The sequence below is a fragment of the Aphelocoma coerulescens genome, chromosome 5 (genome assembly GCF_041296385.1).
Source record: "Aphelocoma coerulescens isolate FSJ_1873_10779 chromosome 5, UR_Acoe_1.0, whole genome shotgun sequence".
In the NCBI taxonomy this organism is placed as follows: domain Eukaryota; kingdom Metazoa; phylum Chordata; class Aves; order Passeriformes; family Corvidae; genus Aphelocoma; species Aphelocoma coerulescens.
This window is the reverse complement of record NC_091019.1, coordinates 34915118-34932163: the sequence shown is the minus strand read 5'-3', so window position 1 is coordinate 34932163 and position 17046 is coordinate 34915118. Positions and strand designations below refer to the sequence as shown.

At 38.4% G+C, this 17046-nt stretch overlaps 1 protein-coding gene across 1 annotated transcript in view; it reads right to left on the bottom strand.

The window, feature by feature from the left end:
- Positions 1–5877: 5877 nt before the first annotated feature.
- GPR176 (G protein-coupled receptor 176) overlaps positions 5878–17046 on the bottom strand; it is a 33824-nt gene continuing 22655 nt past the window's right edge. The window contains exons 2-3 of the mRNA XM_069015984.1: positions 8053–8305; positions 5878–7177 (exon numbers count right to left, since the gene is read on the bottom strand). Coding sequence (XP_068872085.1) covers positions 6070–7177; positions 8053–8305 — 1361 coding nt within the window. The 3' untranslated portion in view covers positions 5878–6069. The remainder of the gene's footprint in view (positions 7178–8052; positions 8306–17046) is intronic.

Sequence of the window (17046 nt, the reverse complement as noted above, 5' to 3'; positions counted from 1 at the left end):
TCCTACTGCTTGCTTTGACACCCTATGTGTGTTAAAATCAGGTTTTCATTGGCAGTAAAAATTCACAAGAAACAGTTTCTTCTGAAGAAACAAAGTTCATCTCGTTCAAAGTAAGGTTTTGATTGACAAATTTTTGTGCCGAAATAAATCTTACTTAGCTAGTGGTATGTACTGGGGTCTGCAGTAGAGTTTTTATTGATGCTTACAGTATATGGTGTTTTACTGTCACATATGCCACTAAAAGAGCAATTTTTCCTGGTATTTAGTGTAGTAACGATGCAATGTGGTTCACAGTTTAAAACTGAAGACAGAGAAAATGCACTAGTGAACCCTGTGTGTTTTTGCCTCCTCACTAAGCATGCTGAGCTCTGGTATGTTAAAACTCTAACATAAGTCTTGTGATTGCTAATGCAATACCATAGTGGTGTTTGGAAACTGTGATGCTTTCCATACACTGCAGATGATGATTTGAAGCAAAAAGCAGAAAAATGCATGTTTACACCTGCAAGCTGCATGTCTAAGGCCAGTAATGACAATGCGAAAGCAGTAGAATGGACATCATCATTCAGAACTGGCTAAACTAAAATACAGGTTTTCTGTATTAGGAATTACATTAGCTATGAATAATGAGCTATGGCAAGCAGCTAGGTATAACTGCCCCAATATTTTTTTTTTTTCAACAGTACAGTGCATATGCTTAACAGCTGACAGAGTTTGACTTATTACCAACTTCCCTATTACCTTTGCCTACAACCTCACAAGAGCCTGTGGAAAGAGACCATCCAACTCTGGATCTGGTTACAAATGGACATAAAACTCCTTTGGATTTGGTGCAGGAATAGGGTTCTTACTGGTGCTTGTCCACATAGAATCAGTGAAGTTTTCCTTCCAATGAGACTGTCACACCTGAGATTGAGTAATACTGTCTTAGCAGGGATATCTCAAACCACAACTGATCTTATGATCTGCTATGTGTCCTAGAAGACCCAGAGATGAAAAGAGGTTCGCAGAGTTCATCTCAAATCCTGTAAGTCAGGTCATAAGAGTCTTCCTCTCCAATAAGAACTGAACTTTAGTAACATTAAATAACTTAAATAATGTTAATAACATTAAATATTACATAATCTCAAATATTGGTATAGGTGGCAGGTGTACTTATACTGAAGCTTGAACTAGAAAAGCAGAATCAAGGGTGTGCTTTCTTTTTTTGCCTTTCCAGGAACAGGTCAATTTTGTTCTGAGATAAACTAGATACTTCTCTGAAATATGACAGTTTAAAAAAAATTAAAAGGTTGGAATGGAAAAAACTCTTGTGTCTAGGAAGTGCACAGCAAGAAAAGCACTCCAAGATGTGCTTTTCATCCTAAAAGATAGGGTATAACAGGATAAAACCACATTTAAACAAGCTGTCTTGATACTCAGAACACAGTTGTCATAGTAACAGAATTCAATCATCCTTTTCTCCCTAATCCAGTCAAAAGGAAACACAAATGAGGGGGGAAATACAGGGAACTTGCTCCAAATTACCACTGCTTACCTTCACACTCCTCTTCTGAAAAGCCTTTTAATACACAAATAGGTAGCAAAACAACTTCCATTTCATTGTCTCATACATGTTGAGAGAAAAATATCAAGAATTTTATAGTTATCTTTGATTATTTTTTAATATCCTTCTGTGTACTTACCTGAAGTGCTTTTTATTTACCATAGGCAATATTTCTAAGGCAGACTGTAGCAGTTCCAGTACTCAGGTTGACTTGCAGAGCTAATATTCACTATATTAATTCCTCTAAATGTTAGGCAATAAACAGACTCTTTTCTTGCAAACAACAAGTGATTATGCAGTAGTATTTTTCTACTGGCATGTGCCAAGTTAAGGGCAAAGAGCCATGAATTTTGGGCTATATTCAAATTTTCCCAGAACCCTCAGTGAGGATGAGTAGAGCTCTGCAGTGATACAGCAATCATCAACAGTAGTGGTACAGCAGAGCAACGTGTCAGCCAAGGGAGACAGGCCAAATTAAAATGCTAAGACCAGAGTCAATGGTAAGACTCCCATTGCTTACTAAAAGACAGGTTTTAATCCTTGACTTGCATTGGAAAAGCTCCTGTCTTGACAAAACTGCCATCCATGTTGCCACACCTGCTGCTGCAGGATGAGAGCAGAGTGTGGAAGCAGAAGCTCAAGATGGACTGGGTTGTGCTGAAATGCCTTAGTGCTGCAGGGTGCAGAGTGTTGGGAGTTTGCAACCAAAAAGGTGCAAGGCAACCCAAACAATTCAACCCTGCAAGTGTCTCAGGACATTCTTCTGTGGCTTAGGATGTGATCCAGGCAAAAAGTTGAGGGTTTAGTTTTACAGAAATGGAGGCCAAGAAGTTAGAATACCACTTAGTCAAGTAGTGTGCACAAAGGAGTTTTTGGAGTAAATCACCATCTCAGCACATTATGCTTAGGCATAGGGAACCTTGGGATGCAGAACTGCTGCTAGAGAAACCCTGGTTTGCATTGATAGATGTATATTCAGGAACTGGATCTCATTTGGTATTTCTTATGCTTCCTTTTAAAAATAGTCCACTTTCTCCTCACAGAGAAGAGAAAATACATGTTTTTAAGTATTCCACCAACATACCATTATCTAGTACTGAACGACTGTTTTGGTTTTTCATTGGGTTCGCGTTTGGGGTTTTTTTAATTTTTACATGATGTTTGTTTGAATTTAACAATATTTCTTAAGGATATCTCAGAACAATAAACTGACATAGTCCTCGTAGTCTTTTCATCCTTTTTAAACAACTTCCTTCTTTGTTTAATGTGAGCTCTGTTTTCCTCCCTTGTGCTAGAATAATGGGTTCTATCTTTCCTTCCTCCAAGTTTATTCTCCAATAGTAAGATTCAGCCTTTAAATCTATTTGCACAAGCCAAATTACCCCAGGCTTTTTCTTCTTAAAAGTCCCATGACTTTGCTTTGTATTTCACATTTGTTCTTCAATAATCTAGAAACATTTATTTTACCAACACCTGTGGTGGTTAAAAACTACCATCATTACAAAAAAAACCAACCAAACAAAAAACCAAAAACCACCCCAAAACTCACTTCTGCCTAACTTTTATGTGATGTTATAACAAGACTTGATTTTTTTTTTTTCCATGTTGGAGACCGGAAAACATTTTGCCCAGTCAGATTATTTTAACAACAATCCAAGAGACACCAGTAATGACTCAAAGCTACTACTGTCTTAAACTGAGTAAAAAATGAAACTCTACAAGTGAAATATTCCATCTTGCATAAAAAGTTTCCTGGATTACTGTCTTCTGATGGCAATTCTAGCATAGAGGCTACTTTGTGAATTTTACAGAGATTATTTTTTCTGTAAAAAGATGTGCTTTTGTGAATTTTTTCCACTTCTTTTAAACATTTGCATGGATAAATTGCTGAAAGATGGACTAAAAACATTCTCAACTAATTCTTGAGGCACAGAAAACCACTGTAGTTAATTTCTTGTTGAAGGGTTTCGATGTCTTTGGATACAATCAGCTAAAAAAAATACAATCAAGTTTTTACATGTATTCTTTTTGAAAGAAAGAGGTATTTTTTTCTCAACAGTAAAAACCCATCACAAATCCTTCACTTTCCAGATATAACATAAACTTATATACAATTTAACTCTTTAAATTTATCAGTGGTATTTCATTCAACATGAGAGTTGAAAAGGACAAAACCAAGTTTGCTTTCCTCAAAGGACTTCAGATCTGAGTCAACATTTATCCACATTCAGTAATCACAGAGATTTTGAGCAGTACTTATATGTAAGTGGGACATGAATGTTAAACTTAGCCAAAATTCATAAGGAAACTACAACTCCTACTTTGATTTTTAGATTTTCAAGATTTTCTCAATGGCACCTGTTCTTTCACTAACTTTGGAAAAACAAACACTTCATTAAATTACTTTTTATTGACACTTAAAAAAAATGAATGCTGTGGTACTTCTCCACCTCTGCCACAGAAGGACAAATTTTTTCTGGAATCTTTCTTCTGTCTGATTTCAGGCAAGATATGTCTATCTTCTCATCTCTGTATCTAAGAAGGGCAGCTCAGGCTCCCACCACCCACTGAAGACTGTTCCTCACTCCCAAGCTGAGAAGCTCTTGAACTAGCAAGAAATGAAGTGCACTGAAACCACAGAGGAAATGGAGAAAAATATATTTTACACATTAACTTACACACTTTTCTTTAAATACATTTTTATTAAAACATTTGCTTTTAATGACTTGTAGAAATACCACCTTGGAGCCATCAGAAGCTGGTGACTTCCTTCAAACATGTCAAAGGAAGAAAAGGTACATTCTGCTTTAGCAGAATTTTTTCTCACTTTTAAGATTAACTGGTTGGATTTAGTAAGTTACTGTGAACTTCTCAAGATTTTTCACCTTGTCCCTTTTAAAATATGCTTTAAAGAAAAAACTACTTTCATAAACAGACAGTAACCACAGATAAAGGTTCAGCATGCAGCAAAGGGCTGAAGTACAGGAAAACCACAAGGAGTAAACAGGTGTTACGAGATTGTGCTTTTAAGAAACTACCCACAGAGACAACAGTGAGTGCAGATGAAACACTACTTGCAACTGAACAAGAATGAAAATACCAGGGCTGCAATAGTTTTAGGTCACCTAACAGACAGAAATAGTTTAAAGTTCACATTCAGTATAAATGAGACAATATGCCTGTGATTATGCTGGGAGGCAAGCTGCAGCACAATGCCTGAACTCTCACAGAAAGGCTGCTGAGCTGATACCAGGGTTGGCATGACTGTGACTCAGGAATTAGGCACCAGATTTGCAAGTCTTGTGTTCACACACTGGGCGCTCTACTCTGCAAGAAGAGTGGAGCAGCATGGTTGGTATCTGTATCTGTGAAGATAGGAGGAAAACCTCTCTCCCTCTGGCAATATGGAGCAACAGCATTAATAAACCTTTGCCTTTTGAGGTCTGTTACCAGCTTCTTCAGCCAACAGTTCAGTTGTCACTGAAACACTCAGAATCCCTCTCTGTGAGTCTCTCTGTGTGTGAGTGAGAGACAGACTCAGGAACTGAGACTGTCGTACTCAGAGAAAGGCTACTAGCATTTCACACCCACTTCTTCCATTTGCTAGCTGTCCCGTAAGAAAACAGCAGAGTGCACCAGCAGCTTAGTTTATTTCAAGGCTTACCCCATAGTTACTCAATACATACATTACACTTTAGGGACATTTGTATATGCCCTTTATCACAGGATTCTTAGCACATATATATTTGTTTATTGGAATCAGGATTTGTCCTGCATGGTCTCCAAACCAGTTTTTACTTAAAACTACAGGAATATACATGGGATCTTTATAAAAAAAAGGTCTTTCTCAGGTTTAACACACATGATGATTTGGGTATTCTTGGCTTTGTGGATGTTTTAAGCCAAAAAACATCGGTTCAGGTTTTAAAATACTTTAGATGTTTGGCAAACGCTTGGTAGCTAATTTGAGCAAAAACATCCAGCAAGTTTTAACACTGATCAAACAAATGCGCTTAACAGAAAACAAATGCACTTAATAGTCCATCTTACTTCATTAATGAAATGTGCAGAATCTTACTGTGTCTACTTGCAGGAGAGTAGGACTTACCCATGCTGCATGTCTTCTGCCCTCTACAGCCTCTCCTGTTAAGTTACTTTGATACCCAGTCCATTTTAATACACCATGAGGTTTCCCAGAAAACCAACTGCCATATTTCCATAATCCAGCCATAAAAAGAGTTGCCAAATCCATATGTACTTTTGAAAGTTAATGATAAGACAGGTATCATTGTAAGGATTCAGAGATAAAACTACAAATTTCCATCATTTGATATATTATTTTCATGAAGTATTTCATATTAATAAGGAACACTTGTATATATGTTTTTCTTTTGTTTGTTCATTTAACTTATATTTGGCAAAAAAAATCAGGCTGTAACAAATTTCAACATAATAAAGATCCATGGGATCAAACATGTAGTAGAAAGTGACCTTCCTCTGTCACTTAAAACTCCTGCTCTTAACTAGGAATCCACCTTGGGAAAGATACTGACTTTATTGTTTCTGCTGACTTTTCTTTCTGCTTTACACTTAGGCTGTTTTGTCTGGATTAGCTCTTCAGGGGTATTCCCCAAAGGAGGCAGGAGTCGCTTCTTACTGTTTCGGTTTTCTGAGAGCCACTGTGGAGGCAGCTCAAAGGGTCCAAAACCAAACTGCATGGAATACTTGTCATTTACTGTGTCAGCCTCTGTGGGCACAGCTAGGGCCACCTGAGCTGCAGAGTCTGCAATAGTCTGAGGTATAAACCTGTGAACCAAAGTCTGTCCTAGCTCTAAACTGGCAGTAGGAATTTCTTTCCGTTGAAAGTCACCAGAGCCAATGGATTTGGTCTCATTCTCCTCATCTTCCGTAGGCTTGAAGATTTGTTGCTGCCCAATGTGAAACATCTCCAGAAGCTGGCTTCCTGAATGGACACTGGGCTCCAGATTATCATCTGCAATACCACCCGAGCTGACAATGTTTCTCCTGCTAAACCTTCGGTGCAGCTGTACTATTGTCCCCACTAAACACTTCCGTACTGATTTGTTAACAGTTAAAAATAATAAAGGGTTTGCCAGCAAAGAGACCTTGGGCAACCAAATAGCGGTGAGGAGCAAGAAGACTGATATATCTGAAATATTGAGTATAGTGCGGTAAATCACCAACGTCACGTAGGGAACACTGCAGAAGATAAATATCGTAACCATAGAAAGCAGCATGACGTGGAGCTCAGCTTCTCGCTGGGAGGCATATGGGATAGAAACTGTATTCTGAGGGGTCCTTAATGCAGCTATGATGACTTTTTTCTTCTGGCTGGCACTCAGCGCTCTGCGAATAAGAATCATAAAGAGAAATACCACAGCCACTGGTACAATCACAGTGGTGATGTTATAGATGATGACATATATCAGGTGGCCAAGGGAGTAACTCCAAGATTCAGAGCAAGTGGACATGGCATAAATATCAGACACATTGGTCACAGCAAACACTGGAATGCTGGCCACTATTGCATGGGCCCAGATATAGATAACCAGGTCTCGGGATTTTGCATCAGATATTTTTCTTTCCAGAGGGTACAAAACAGAGTAGTATCTGTCAAAAAAAAAAAAAAAAAAAAAATTTAATGAGCATACTGCTTATGAGAAACTTCTCAAGAGCCATCTAAGCATAAAGCTCCAAATCCCTAACTGAGTTGCCAACTGACTACCTGTTTATGAAAAGAAAAAAAAAACAACAAAAGCAACAAAAAGCCCCCCCAAAGGTCTGCCTTTTCAGGTCTCTCTGTAGAAAAAACCTGAATATTTAAATGTCAAGCTACATTTTTGATGGTGAAAATTTCTTTCAATGTATCACTTTGGCTGATGCATATGAATATTATTTTGAAAATTTCACCATTTACTTACTTGTAAACTAGACAGGACATTGCACACACTCAAAATTTCAAAAGACATGATGGAGGCACATCTCACATTCAAAGGCCAGACTCATTGTTTTAAAAGTTGCTTTATAACAGATTTTTTCTGGATATTTGGAAAAAGCTGTTGGTCACAAATTACATGTATCCATCTATTGGAAGCACAATGGTGTTTTGCTTTGCGCAAACTGTGGTTGGCAAGGCCCTGAGCAAAAGCATTGCTGAACATTGAACATTCTGTGTGCAGTTAAAAAAAAAGTGCATCTCTGACATGCACTTCAAATTTCAGACACTGATTGGCTGTTTGCTTACTACTAGAGTACTGCTGTGGACTTTTAAGCTCACAGAGTTTTCATGACAGACCTAACTCTTCACACTTACAAGTGGTAGGAGTTTGTGTTTTTTGTGAGGCAGATCACAAGTCTTATTGGAGAAGGGCAAATGATATGCTGTTCCAGTGGCAACACTGGTGTGCATTACAGACAGTGATACCACATTTATCAAGACAAAGAAGAAAGAAAAATCCAGGATCATGGCAAATTTTCCCCATTACCTGTCAAGAGCAATGGCTGGAAAACTTAGGATGGTCACTGAGCAGAAGACTTTGTGCAGAAACTTGGCAATTCTGCAGAAGAGCATCGTATAGATCCACCAGCAGCAGTGTGGACTGGCACTAAGAGCAATGTCAAAAGGCACACAGACTAGGCTGGCACAGATCCCCGAGCAGGCCAAATTCTTAATGAATCGGTTTGTTACAGATTTAAGTAGCGATGTTCTGCAAGTCGACCACAGCACCATGATGTTACCTGTGAGTAGAGACAGGAAGCATAAAAAAAGGAAAATACACAAACAAACGACTATCCCCAAACCCCAATAACAATAATCTTAACAGATTTGAATGTTCCCTAGTACTGCAAATAAAAATAATTGTTTGGCGTTTGCCAGGTATCACTGATTTGCATCATCATGCTGCTCAAACTAGGAAGTCTGTAATGGCTAGTGGCTTTATAAATCAGAAGGCTGAAAACAATCACACCCCAGCTGCCTCCTCCCGGCTTCTGGTAATAAATGTATTAGGGGATTTCAGAGGCAAACGCCTAAGATAACTATCCAAACCATATTTTTAGATACTTACGTTGATTCCTGTATTAAATGGTCCATCCTGAGTATTCAAATACAGACATTGGCTAAAGTGCTTATATTTTAATAAATAGTACAGAAATATTTTTTAAAGATAAAAATACACTAAGTAAATACAAATATAATTAAAATATAAATATAAGTATATAGTTTTAATCTGTTTGTAAGTGGATCACAGCTTGCTTTTCTTTTCACTGACCATTTCAGTGGCACAGACAGGCCAGTGTAAAGCCACATCCAGAAGAAATCTACCTTTCCACCCTCCCCCAAGACATTCTCTATGTACCTAATAACAAAACAAATGGAACAAACAGAACAGAAAAGACTTGATGCACGTAACTTCACAGAAGAATACACAGAATGCAACCCACTGTTTTGGATATGCAAGCCCTATACATTTGTTTCAAATAGTCTGGATGGATGGCAGTGAAACAGAAGTACAGAAAAAAACCAAGATTAGCTATGACAGTATTTTTCCCTTATCATTGCATTCCATCCAGATCTCAGAAAGAAATATCATATGACAGACACAAGTTCTCCATCACAAATTTCCCTATGATTCTATCTCACACAGCATCAGCCCAAGAGTAAATTAAGTGATCTGTTCTTACAGCATGGGGCCTTTCTAATGCATATCAAGATACCATAAAACTCATAGGATTTTCTCTCTCCTTTAAGAATCTGTCTTTAGAAAGATCATAGAATCATGGAATAGTTTGGGTAGGAAGGGACCTCTAGTATCATCTCGTTCCAATGCCCCTGCCATGAGCAGGGACACCTTCCACTAGACCAGGTTGCTCAAAGTCCCATTTAAGCTTGCCTTGAACACATCCAGGGATGAGGCATCCACAATGTCTGTGGGCAACCTGTTCCAGTGCCTCACCCCTCTCACAGTAAAGAACTTCTAGCTAATATCCAATCTAAACCTGCCCTCTTTCAGCTTAAAGCCATTCCCCTTTGTTCTGTGACTGTATGCCCTTGTTGAAAGTCCCTCTCCAGCTCTCTTGCAGCCCCCTTGAAGTACTAGAAGGCTCCAATGAGGTCTCCCAGGAGCCTTTTCTTCTCCAGGCTGAACAACCCCAACTGCTTCAGCCTGTCTAGATCAAGTTCTTCAGCCCCTCTGATCTATGGAGGCAGGATTTCTGCTAACACAGCTGAGTGGGGCACACATATTCAAAATCATGTCACCTGGTCCCAGCTTTCCAACCCTGACTACACAGACATTCTTTTTCTCCTTTATTTTATTTCTCCCAAAGCTGTACTGTGCAGTACCACCAGATCAGTCAAAGCATAGCTACCAGCATACAAATACTGCCTGACAAGACAATTCCATTTATTCTCTGTAGCTGGACAGCATGCAAAGTAGAGTTTAGCTTCCCACCTCCAAGCAAAGTTAAATTGTTCTTACTGCAGACCATATCAACAGCCATGTTGTGGTTACTCTATATTGTTGACACTTACCAGAAGTTCTTTTGAGTTGAAGTGTAATTGATTTATGTGGCAGATTTGTTAGCGTTTTTGTAGGTTACCTACAAATAGACATAATGAGAGAAAACAGCATCTTAAGCTGCTGATTGAGATACAAAAAAGCAGCTGCAGTCCCCCAACACTTCTCTCTGTTGGCACTATCATTCTTTGCCTTGATTTCTCCTCCAATCAATAAAAACCCCCAAGTTTTTATGTGCCAAGTAGAGTTTTCCTATGGCTGTCCACGTAAAATACCAGCAATATCATATTCTTGTTCACATGGCCAATGTGTAAAGCAAGTGGCAAGTACCAAGAACTAGCAAAAGGTCTAGTTCTGCTTGCTTCTTGATAAAACAGCACTGTTTCAACAGAAGCATACAATATTAACTTTTAAAATCTACCTCACAGACCTCCTATTTTGGTCTGCAGTACTTGAATATCATTTGGGATTCTATTTTCTATATATTGTGTCAGGTGTTTTATGCAAATTCCTTTTCGATACTGACAAAATATTGAGTTACATCTCTACTATCTGATGTCTTTTAAAGAAAGGAATCATCACCTGGTTTTGGCAGGTGCTTTGGGCTTGACAAGGTATTCCTCAGGCAGTATTCAATCAGTTGTATTTAAGCTTTCTAAGTTGCTAGGAGATACTCAGTTAATCAAACCACTTGCTTTCAAAAGTATCTCCAACTCCCCAGCTATTAGAAAGTACTTCTAACAGTAATAGTATATTTTTACAATGCCCTGGAGAGGGGAGAAAACAGGCTTTTTGTGTGTGTGTTTCTGTTTGTTGGTTTGTTTGTTTTACATTAATTTAGATCTTTCATCTAGTTTCAATTGCATTGATTATAACCTTAATTCCCAAGCAAGTTTCACCTCCATTAGAATTAATATAAATGAAGAATAGAAAACTCTAAGAAATCAGAAGTGTTTTCATTAATCTTTCAGAAGCCTCTAGAGAACTACTGAGCTACTCTCCAGGGTCCTGCAGAGGAGCTTCATTCAAGACTCCATATTCTCAGCTGTTGAATTACTTCTACAAATTATGTCATATTGTCATTTACACATCAGAGTCACAGGGAAATGAAATTAGCTCTGGTTCTGACTGATCCTAAATGGGAAGAATGAAGAGTAAAAAAAAAAGTATTGGTTCAAAGACAAGGAAGAACTCTTCAAACAGAAAATAAAGTCAGAGCCTGAAAGGCAAAAAAGGATAAGCAGACAGAAGTGTCCAGTTGGGACACTGGAAAATTAGTCAGGGAATATCCCTCAGGGAAACATTATTTTTTCATTTGCAACTATAAGTAATTTATCTATTAATAAACTGCTCTAATGAACCAGATAAGCTTTAGTATAGACTGGTAGATCTTTCTGCTGACACCCTCAAATCAGGTATTTCCCTTCATGCATCCCAAAGCAGAGGAAAAATTACACCAGAAACTTTGCATGGTATCAAATATAAGAAGCTTTGGAACAAAACTGCAAACATTTCCCATTTCATTGTTCCTCACTTTTCCCCAGCAACTCCTTTCCATGGAAGAGGATAACACTGTTCCAGGCAACAAGGCAATTCAACAAGCAGTTGTGCTCTGAATACCAATTGTGCTATGAATCTTTTCACAATGTCTAGAGGCTCTTTTTCACTCTCCATCTATTAGTCATTCACTGATGAACCTGGAAAAAATTTATTCTCCTGAGGTTACAACTATACTGGGCTGTTGCACATCCTCACAGTGGGCAAAGCTGTCATTTTCTACCATGGGTTAGTTTCAGAAGGGTTTCTGCTGGATAACTGGTCTAGAGCTACATTATCTTGGATTCAGACTTCCTAAGGGGTTTGTACTGGTTAGCTGGGAGGCATCCAAGAAAAGCTGGAGTGAACAAGCAGCTGGAAAATGCAGCATCTTGCAATTTCCTATAAGTCAATACTGTCAGGGACATGAGTGTCATTTATAAACAATCACATGTCACAAAGCATATCCCATAGTGCCAAGTTCCACCACTAACGCAGAAAGATGAAGTGTTTTTAATTTAAAAAGGAAAAACATATCTTTGGTCTTCTCAGAGAGTGAGCTGTGTCTGCATAAAACCCTTATGATACCTGACATTATTTGACCACCTTCTCAGCACACAGACTGACTGAGCAGGACATAAATATCAACCTTAGAATAGAATAGCTGAAGTTGGAAGTGAGGTTCATTGACTCCCTGCTCCTCTCAAGACTGCCTACAACTAAACCCCCCTACGATTAAGAACATCATCCAGAAACTCCCTGAACCCTGTCAGGCTTGCTGCTGTGACCACTCCACTGGGGAGCCTGTTCCAGTGACCAGTCACCCTCTCAGTGAAGCACATCTTCCTAATGTCCCATCTGAGCTTCCCCGATGCAGTTTGATTCCATTTCTTCGTGTCCCTTTGCTCGTCACCAGAGAGAGGAGATCAGCACCTCCCATTCTGCTTCTCCTCTTGAGGAAGGTGTAGGCTGCAATGAGGTCACCCCTTTGCCTTCTCTCCTCCAAGCTGAACAAACCTCAGCTGCTCCCCATAAGGAGCTCATCTGTGCCTTTGACCATTTCTCCAAGTAAAAAAGAAATATGAAATATTAAATGTAACCACTGCATGAGAAGCAGCTCTTTTCACATTAGAAACATGTTTAAAGCCTGCCAAAATCAGTTCATTTTATCCTGTTATCGTAACTATCAGCACTCAATAAATCTCCATGTACTATATACCAACTCTATTGTATGAGATTGAAAAAATGGTTGTTTCCAGTAATCCCCTACATTTTTTTTTAATTGAGACACATCACAGATAAGGAGCCACACAGTACATTAAGTTGCATGGAAGTACACTGAGAAAGTAGATACAATGGCATGCTGTCCAGAAGTCCTTCTAGCCTTTATTGTGGCTCAAGTTTACTGAATCTACAAACAGTAACATTGTCTGACCATGAAATGTTATCAGAGTAAATTAGTCTGATTCAGAGCAGCAAAAATTACTTTTGCTTCTCCTCCAATCTGTACTCCTTGAATTTCACTGCCAGATGCAATGTGTTTATGCAGGCATCAACAGCTGAGATAGTGCTGAAGTGCTAGCTCTTAGCAAGAGCTTAGCTCTTCAAAGAATGTGAAAGATTCTTAAAAATACCTTTAACAAGCAGAAGTAAGATCACCATGGAAACCAGAAACAGTTATCTAAAGAAATGTATTTGCCAAGCAGACATCCAAAAAAAAAGAATAAATACTGCTCTTTGTCGATTAATTCATGGAACTCAATCCATTAGATGGGTATGACATCCATCTTACATTTTTGTTAATTTTAATCAGTACACAATTGAATCAAAACAAAGTCCACACTCCAGCAAAATCCTCATCCTCACAACCTGCCATCCTCTGCTTGCTCACCTCCCTCCAGAGCAGGTTCCAGGAATTCAGCCATCCTTCCTAGCAGAGCCTCTGTGTACCCCACCCACGCTCCCTGCATTGTCACAGGGAAGGAGATGGCAGCCTTCTTTATGAAAAAACAAATCAGGAAGCCACAAAAAAGGTTAGAAACTAGGCTTTAGCCATTAAAATCGTTCATTAAAAACAACTAACTGAAAAAGTCACACTCTCCATGAACATGATGAATAGGAAAATCTTATTGTGTTGAAACACCAGATTATATTCCCAACTCTCCCAACTCTCTTTATTATTGTTTTTCAAAGTATTTTGACAAAAGAGTTTTTCACAGAACTTACTCTGCCAAAAGACAAACCACACTCCAAAAAAGTGGTTAATTGGAAATATTTTTGGCAACCCGTGATAGGTAGCTATTAAATACTGTTCTTATATTAAGATGTATGTTTACCTATTCATCTCCAGAAAGAATATGGATATATCAAGATACATTTTGGCTTACACAGCTTGAGGAAATGTGCAAGTTTATCACAGAATCATAGAATGGTTGAGGCTGGAAGGGACCTTTGAAGATCATGTGGGCCAAAACCTGCTCAAGCACAGATAAATTCTCCCAATTCTTTGTAATTCTTTTTATTTTAGTTTGTATGAGTGTAGCCATGAAACTGACGGAATAACCTTTATAGATGAAAGAAGACCATAAAACTAAAACAAAAAGTAAACTTCCTGAAACAAAATCCAACCTTTTCTAACATTTTAGCTACCGACTTCAAAATTCAGTGATTAAAATAACAATTGCAGTCCAGTTAAAAATAGTGGGAAAATATTTGTCATTTTAGAACATTTCTTTCAATTTCAGTTTGTACATATGTGCAACCAAATGTTTCATATCCAAAATGAAGTGTCTGCTGCAAATGAACTACCTTGGAACAAGGTTTGCTATATGCCAAACTTTCTTTTCCCTTCATAAAAAAGAACTCCCTAATTTTAAGATGTTTCTCACTCCTATTCTTAGAATTCTCATTCACACATTCCTACTTTCATCGTAACTATTGATTCAGAAGTATAATTATGTAAGAGATTTATCAGGTCAAATGAAATACACAAAGCAGGAATTTGCCCAGCACAGGGTAGCTCCCTGCAGAGCATACATTTAAATTATATTGGAAGCCCTTTCATTTAAAGTGATACTTGTCTACATGGTTTCTGTTCCCAACCATGTAGAGTTACAAGGTACGAAAAATTTTATGGAAGGAGCTAGTTCATAGCAGCTTAGTCTCAGAAAGTGAACAAACATTTTCTTGCAGGAACAGGTAAGTCACTGGCTTTTGTTGCAGCACCATTTACAATTAGTCCAAGGCCACAACTGCCTACATAATCCACTGGCAGCAGCTACTGTGACTTGCTCTGAAGGTTGAGCAAGGTAGAAAATATATATGAGGAAATTAAATTATACTTACAGAAAGCATAATTTATGTGATATGATGGTATTTTCAATGTTAAAATCACTATGCGAAATTATCATTAATGTATTTCCATTCCGACTTTTATTTTACTGTTGTCCTTAGTATTTGATATGTTTATTGTCTGCAGGGAGATTCTAAAGTAACTGCATCATGCTAATGGTCTTGTATTCCCACTTGCATTTCTTTCAGATATGCTTACTTGAAGGAAGATAAAAAAGCATTGCACTGATAATCTTCCAGTTCTTCATACCCCCTGCCACTTTTTCCCACCTCACCTTTTGTATTTTCTATCCCACTAAATGGAGAGAATTTCTAGACAGGAACAATAATTTTCTCCCTTTTGATAAACTACAGTCCTTCCACAGCCATCAAAATCATTTCAGCCAATCAAGAAAATAACCAAACCCACTTATTTTGCTTCAGTACACTTGACTTGCCTGAATTCCTGGCCTCTATTTTAAAACCAACCTTCTCAAAGAACCTGAAACTCTTCAAGATCCTTGGAAGGAAAAAAAGTTTAAAGAATATTGCATCTGCAACTTTAGAACCATGGATTGTTCCCATGTCAGGAAAATATGGCCACAAAGTGTAGCATTACCTTTCAAACCTAAGCTAGGAAATTGAAAAACTGAAAAAAGAATGTCCAGATGTACTGCTCTAACCATAACAGGAATATAAGTCTTTTCAAAATTAGTAACTTTTTGAATCACAGTTCCTAAGGGACCAGCTTGTTCTACTTAGAACCAAAATATAACCAAATTTTTTAAACCAAGGATTTTACATGACCTCCATGAGAGTCCCCCATGACTTAGGGACCAGTGTTTTGACCAATTCTATAGAGAAAGGAAATAGAAGGAATAGATATAGACGAGGTAAAAATATTGGATGCCCACATCATCAACATATATGAAACCATTAGTAGAAGTATGGGATCCTGAATCTCCTTTGCCAACAAAGGATCATATCTAGTGAATCCCCTGGCCACCTTATACAAAGCCTCATGCCAGTCACCCTCGGAGAGCAAATCTGATGTTGTCAGTGAAACACTGCAAGGCCTGGAATGCAAGTGAAGCCAGTTATCTCTCTGAACAATCTGTCTATTCCTCAGCATCCTTGGCACAAGAGGAATAGCCACTGTCCCCTTGTTTTATAAAGCAATCACAAAAGGGCTATTTTGAACCTGTATTGTCATGAGAGGACTGTGTCAAGCAACAGGGTGATTTACTCGAGCAACCTTGACTACTGTGCTGAATCTAATTGCAAACAGCAGTCTTAACACAGGAAACAAGCAAGTTTTAAGATTTGTTTTTAAATAACATTGCTATTTGCCTCTTTGTACCTCTTTCTTTGTAGAGAGCCTGCAGTCACTTCTGTGGGTAACCTCACTATATAAGTGCAGCCATGGCTCTTCAAATGCTCCTTCTTTGTCTGGCTTCCCACAAGCACCTGCAATGCATAGGCAGGTATGTTGGTGCCATTAAGAACATAAGGTCACAAATACATGACTTTTCACATCACAAATGCTTCATTTAGAAAGCCAGCCCTAGTCCCTAACAAGGATCTTTTAGGAGAAACCTGCAGGACCCCTACCATCTCTGCATGACATGCCAAGGACAGATCCAGGAGGAGACTGACAGTTTTGCACTTGTGAGGTTGTGAAAAAAAATTGTGTTTTAGAGCAACTCCAGCATTCGGCCTGGGCTTTAAGCTGCTCCACCATCAACAGCTGACAGGAGCAACTTCCCATCTTCCACACTCAACCTGATGTCCTCCTGTGCTGTGTTCAGAACCTTATTCCCTCCTGGCTTCACCCTTATATCTATACAAAATGCTACCAGACAAGAATGCAATGCAGAAATGGTCCAACGATGTCATGCTTATAAGCATGATATAAAAGAAATTAGTTGGTGTGCCATATTGTAGTATAGTGGATTTGGGAGATCTATGCAAGCAATACAACCAACTGGACAATTTTAATTTTACTAAATTACTGGGTAGCTGATTTTCCTTGGCTTGCTTATTGAGTAAAAAAATGAGAAATACACCCAATTTAAAATGAATGACACTTAACAG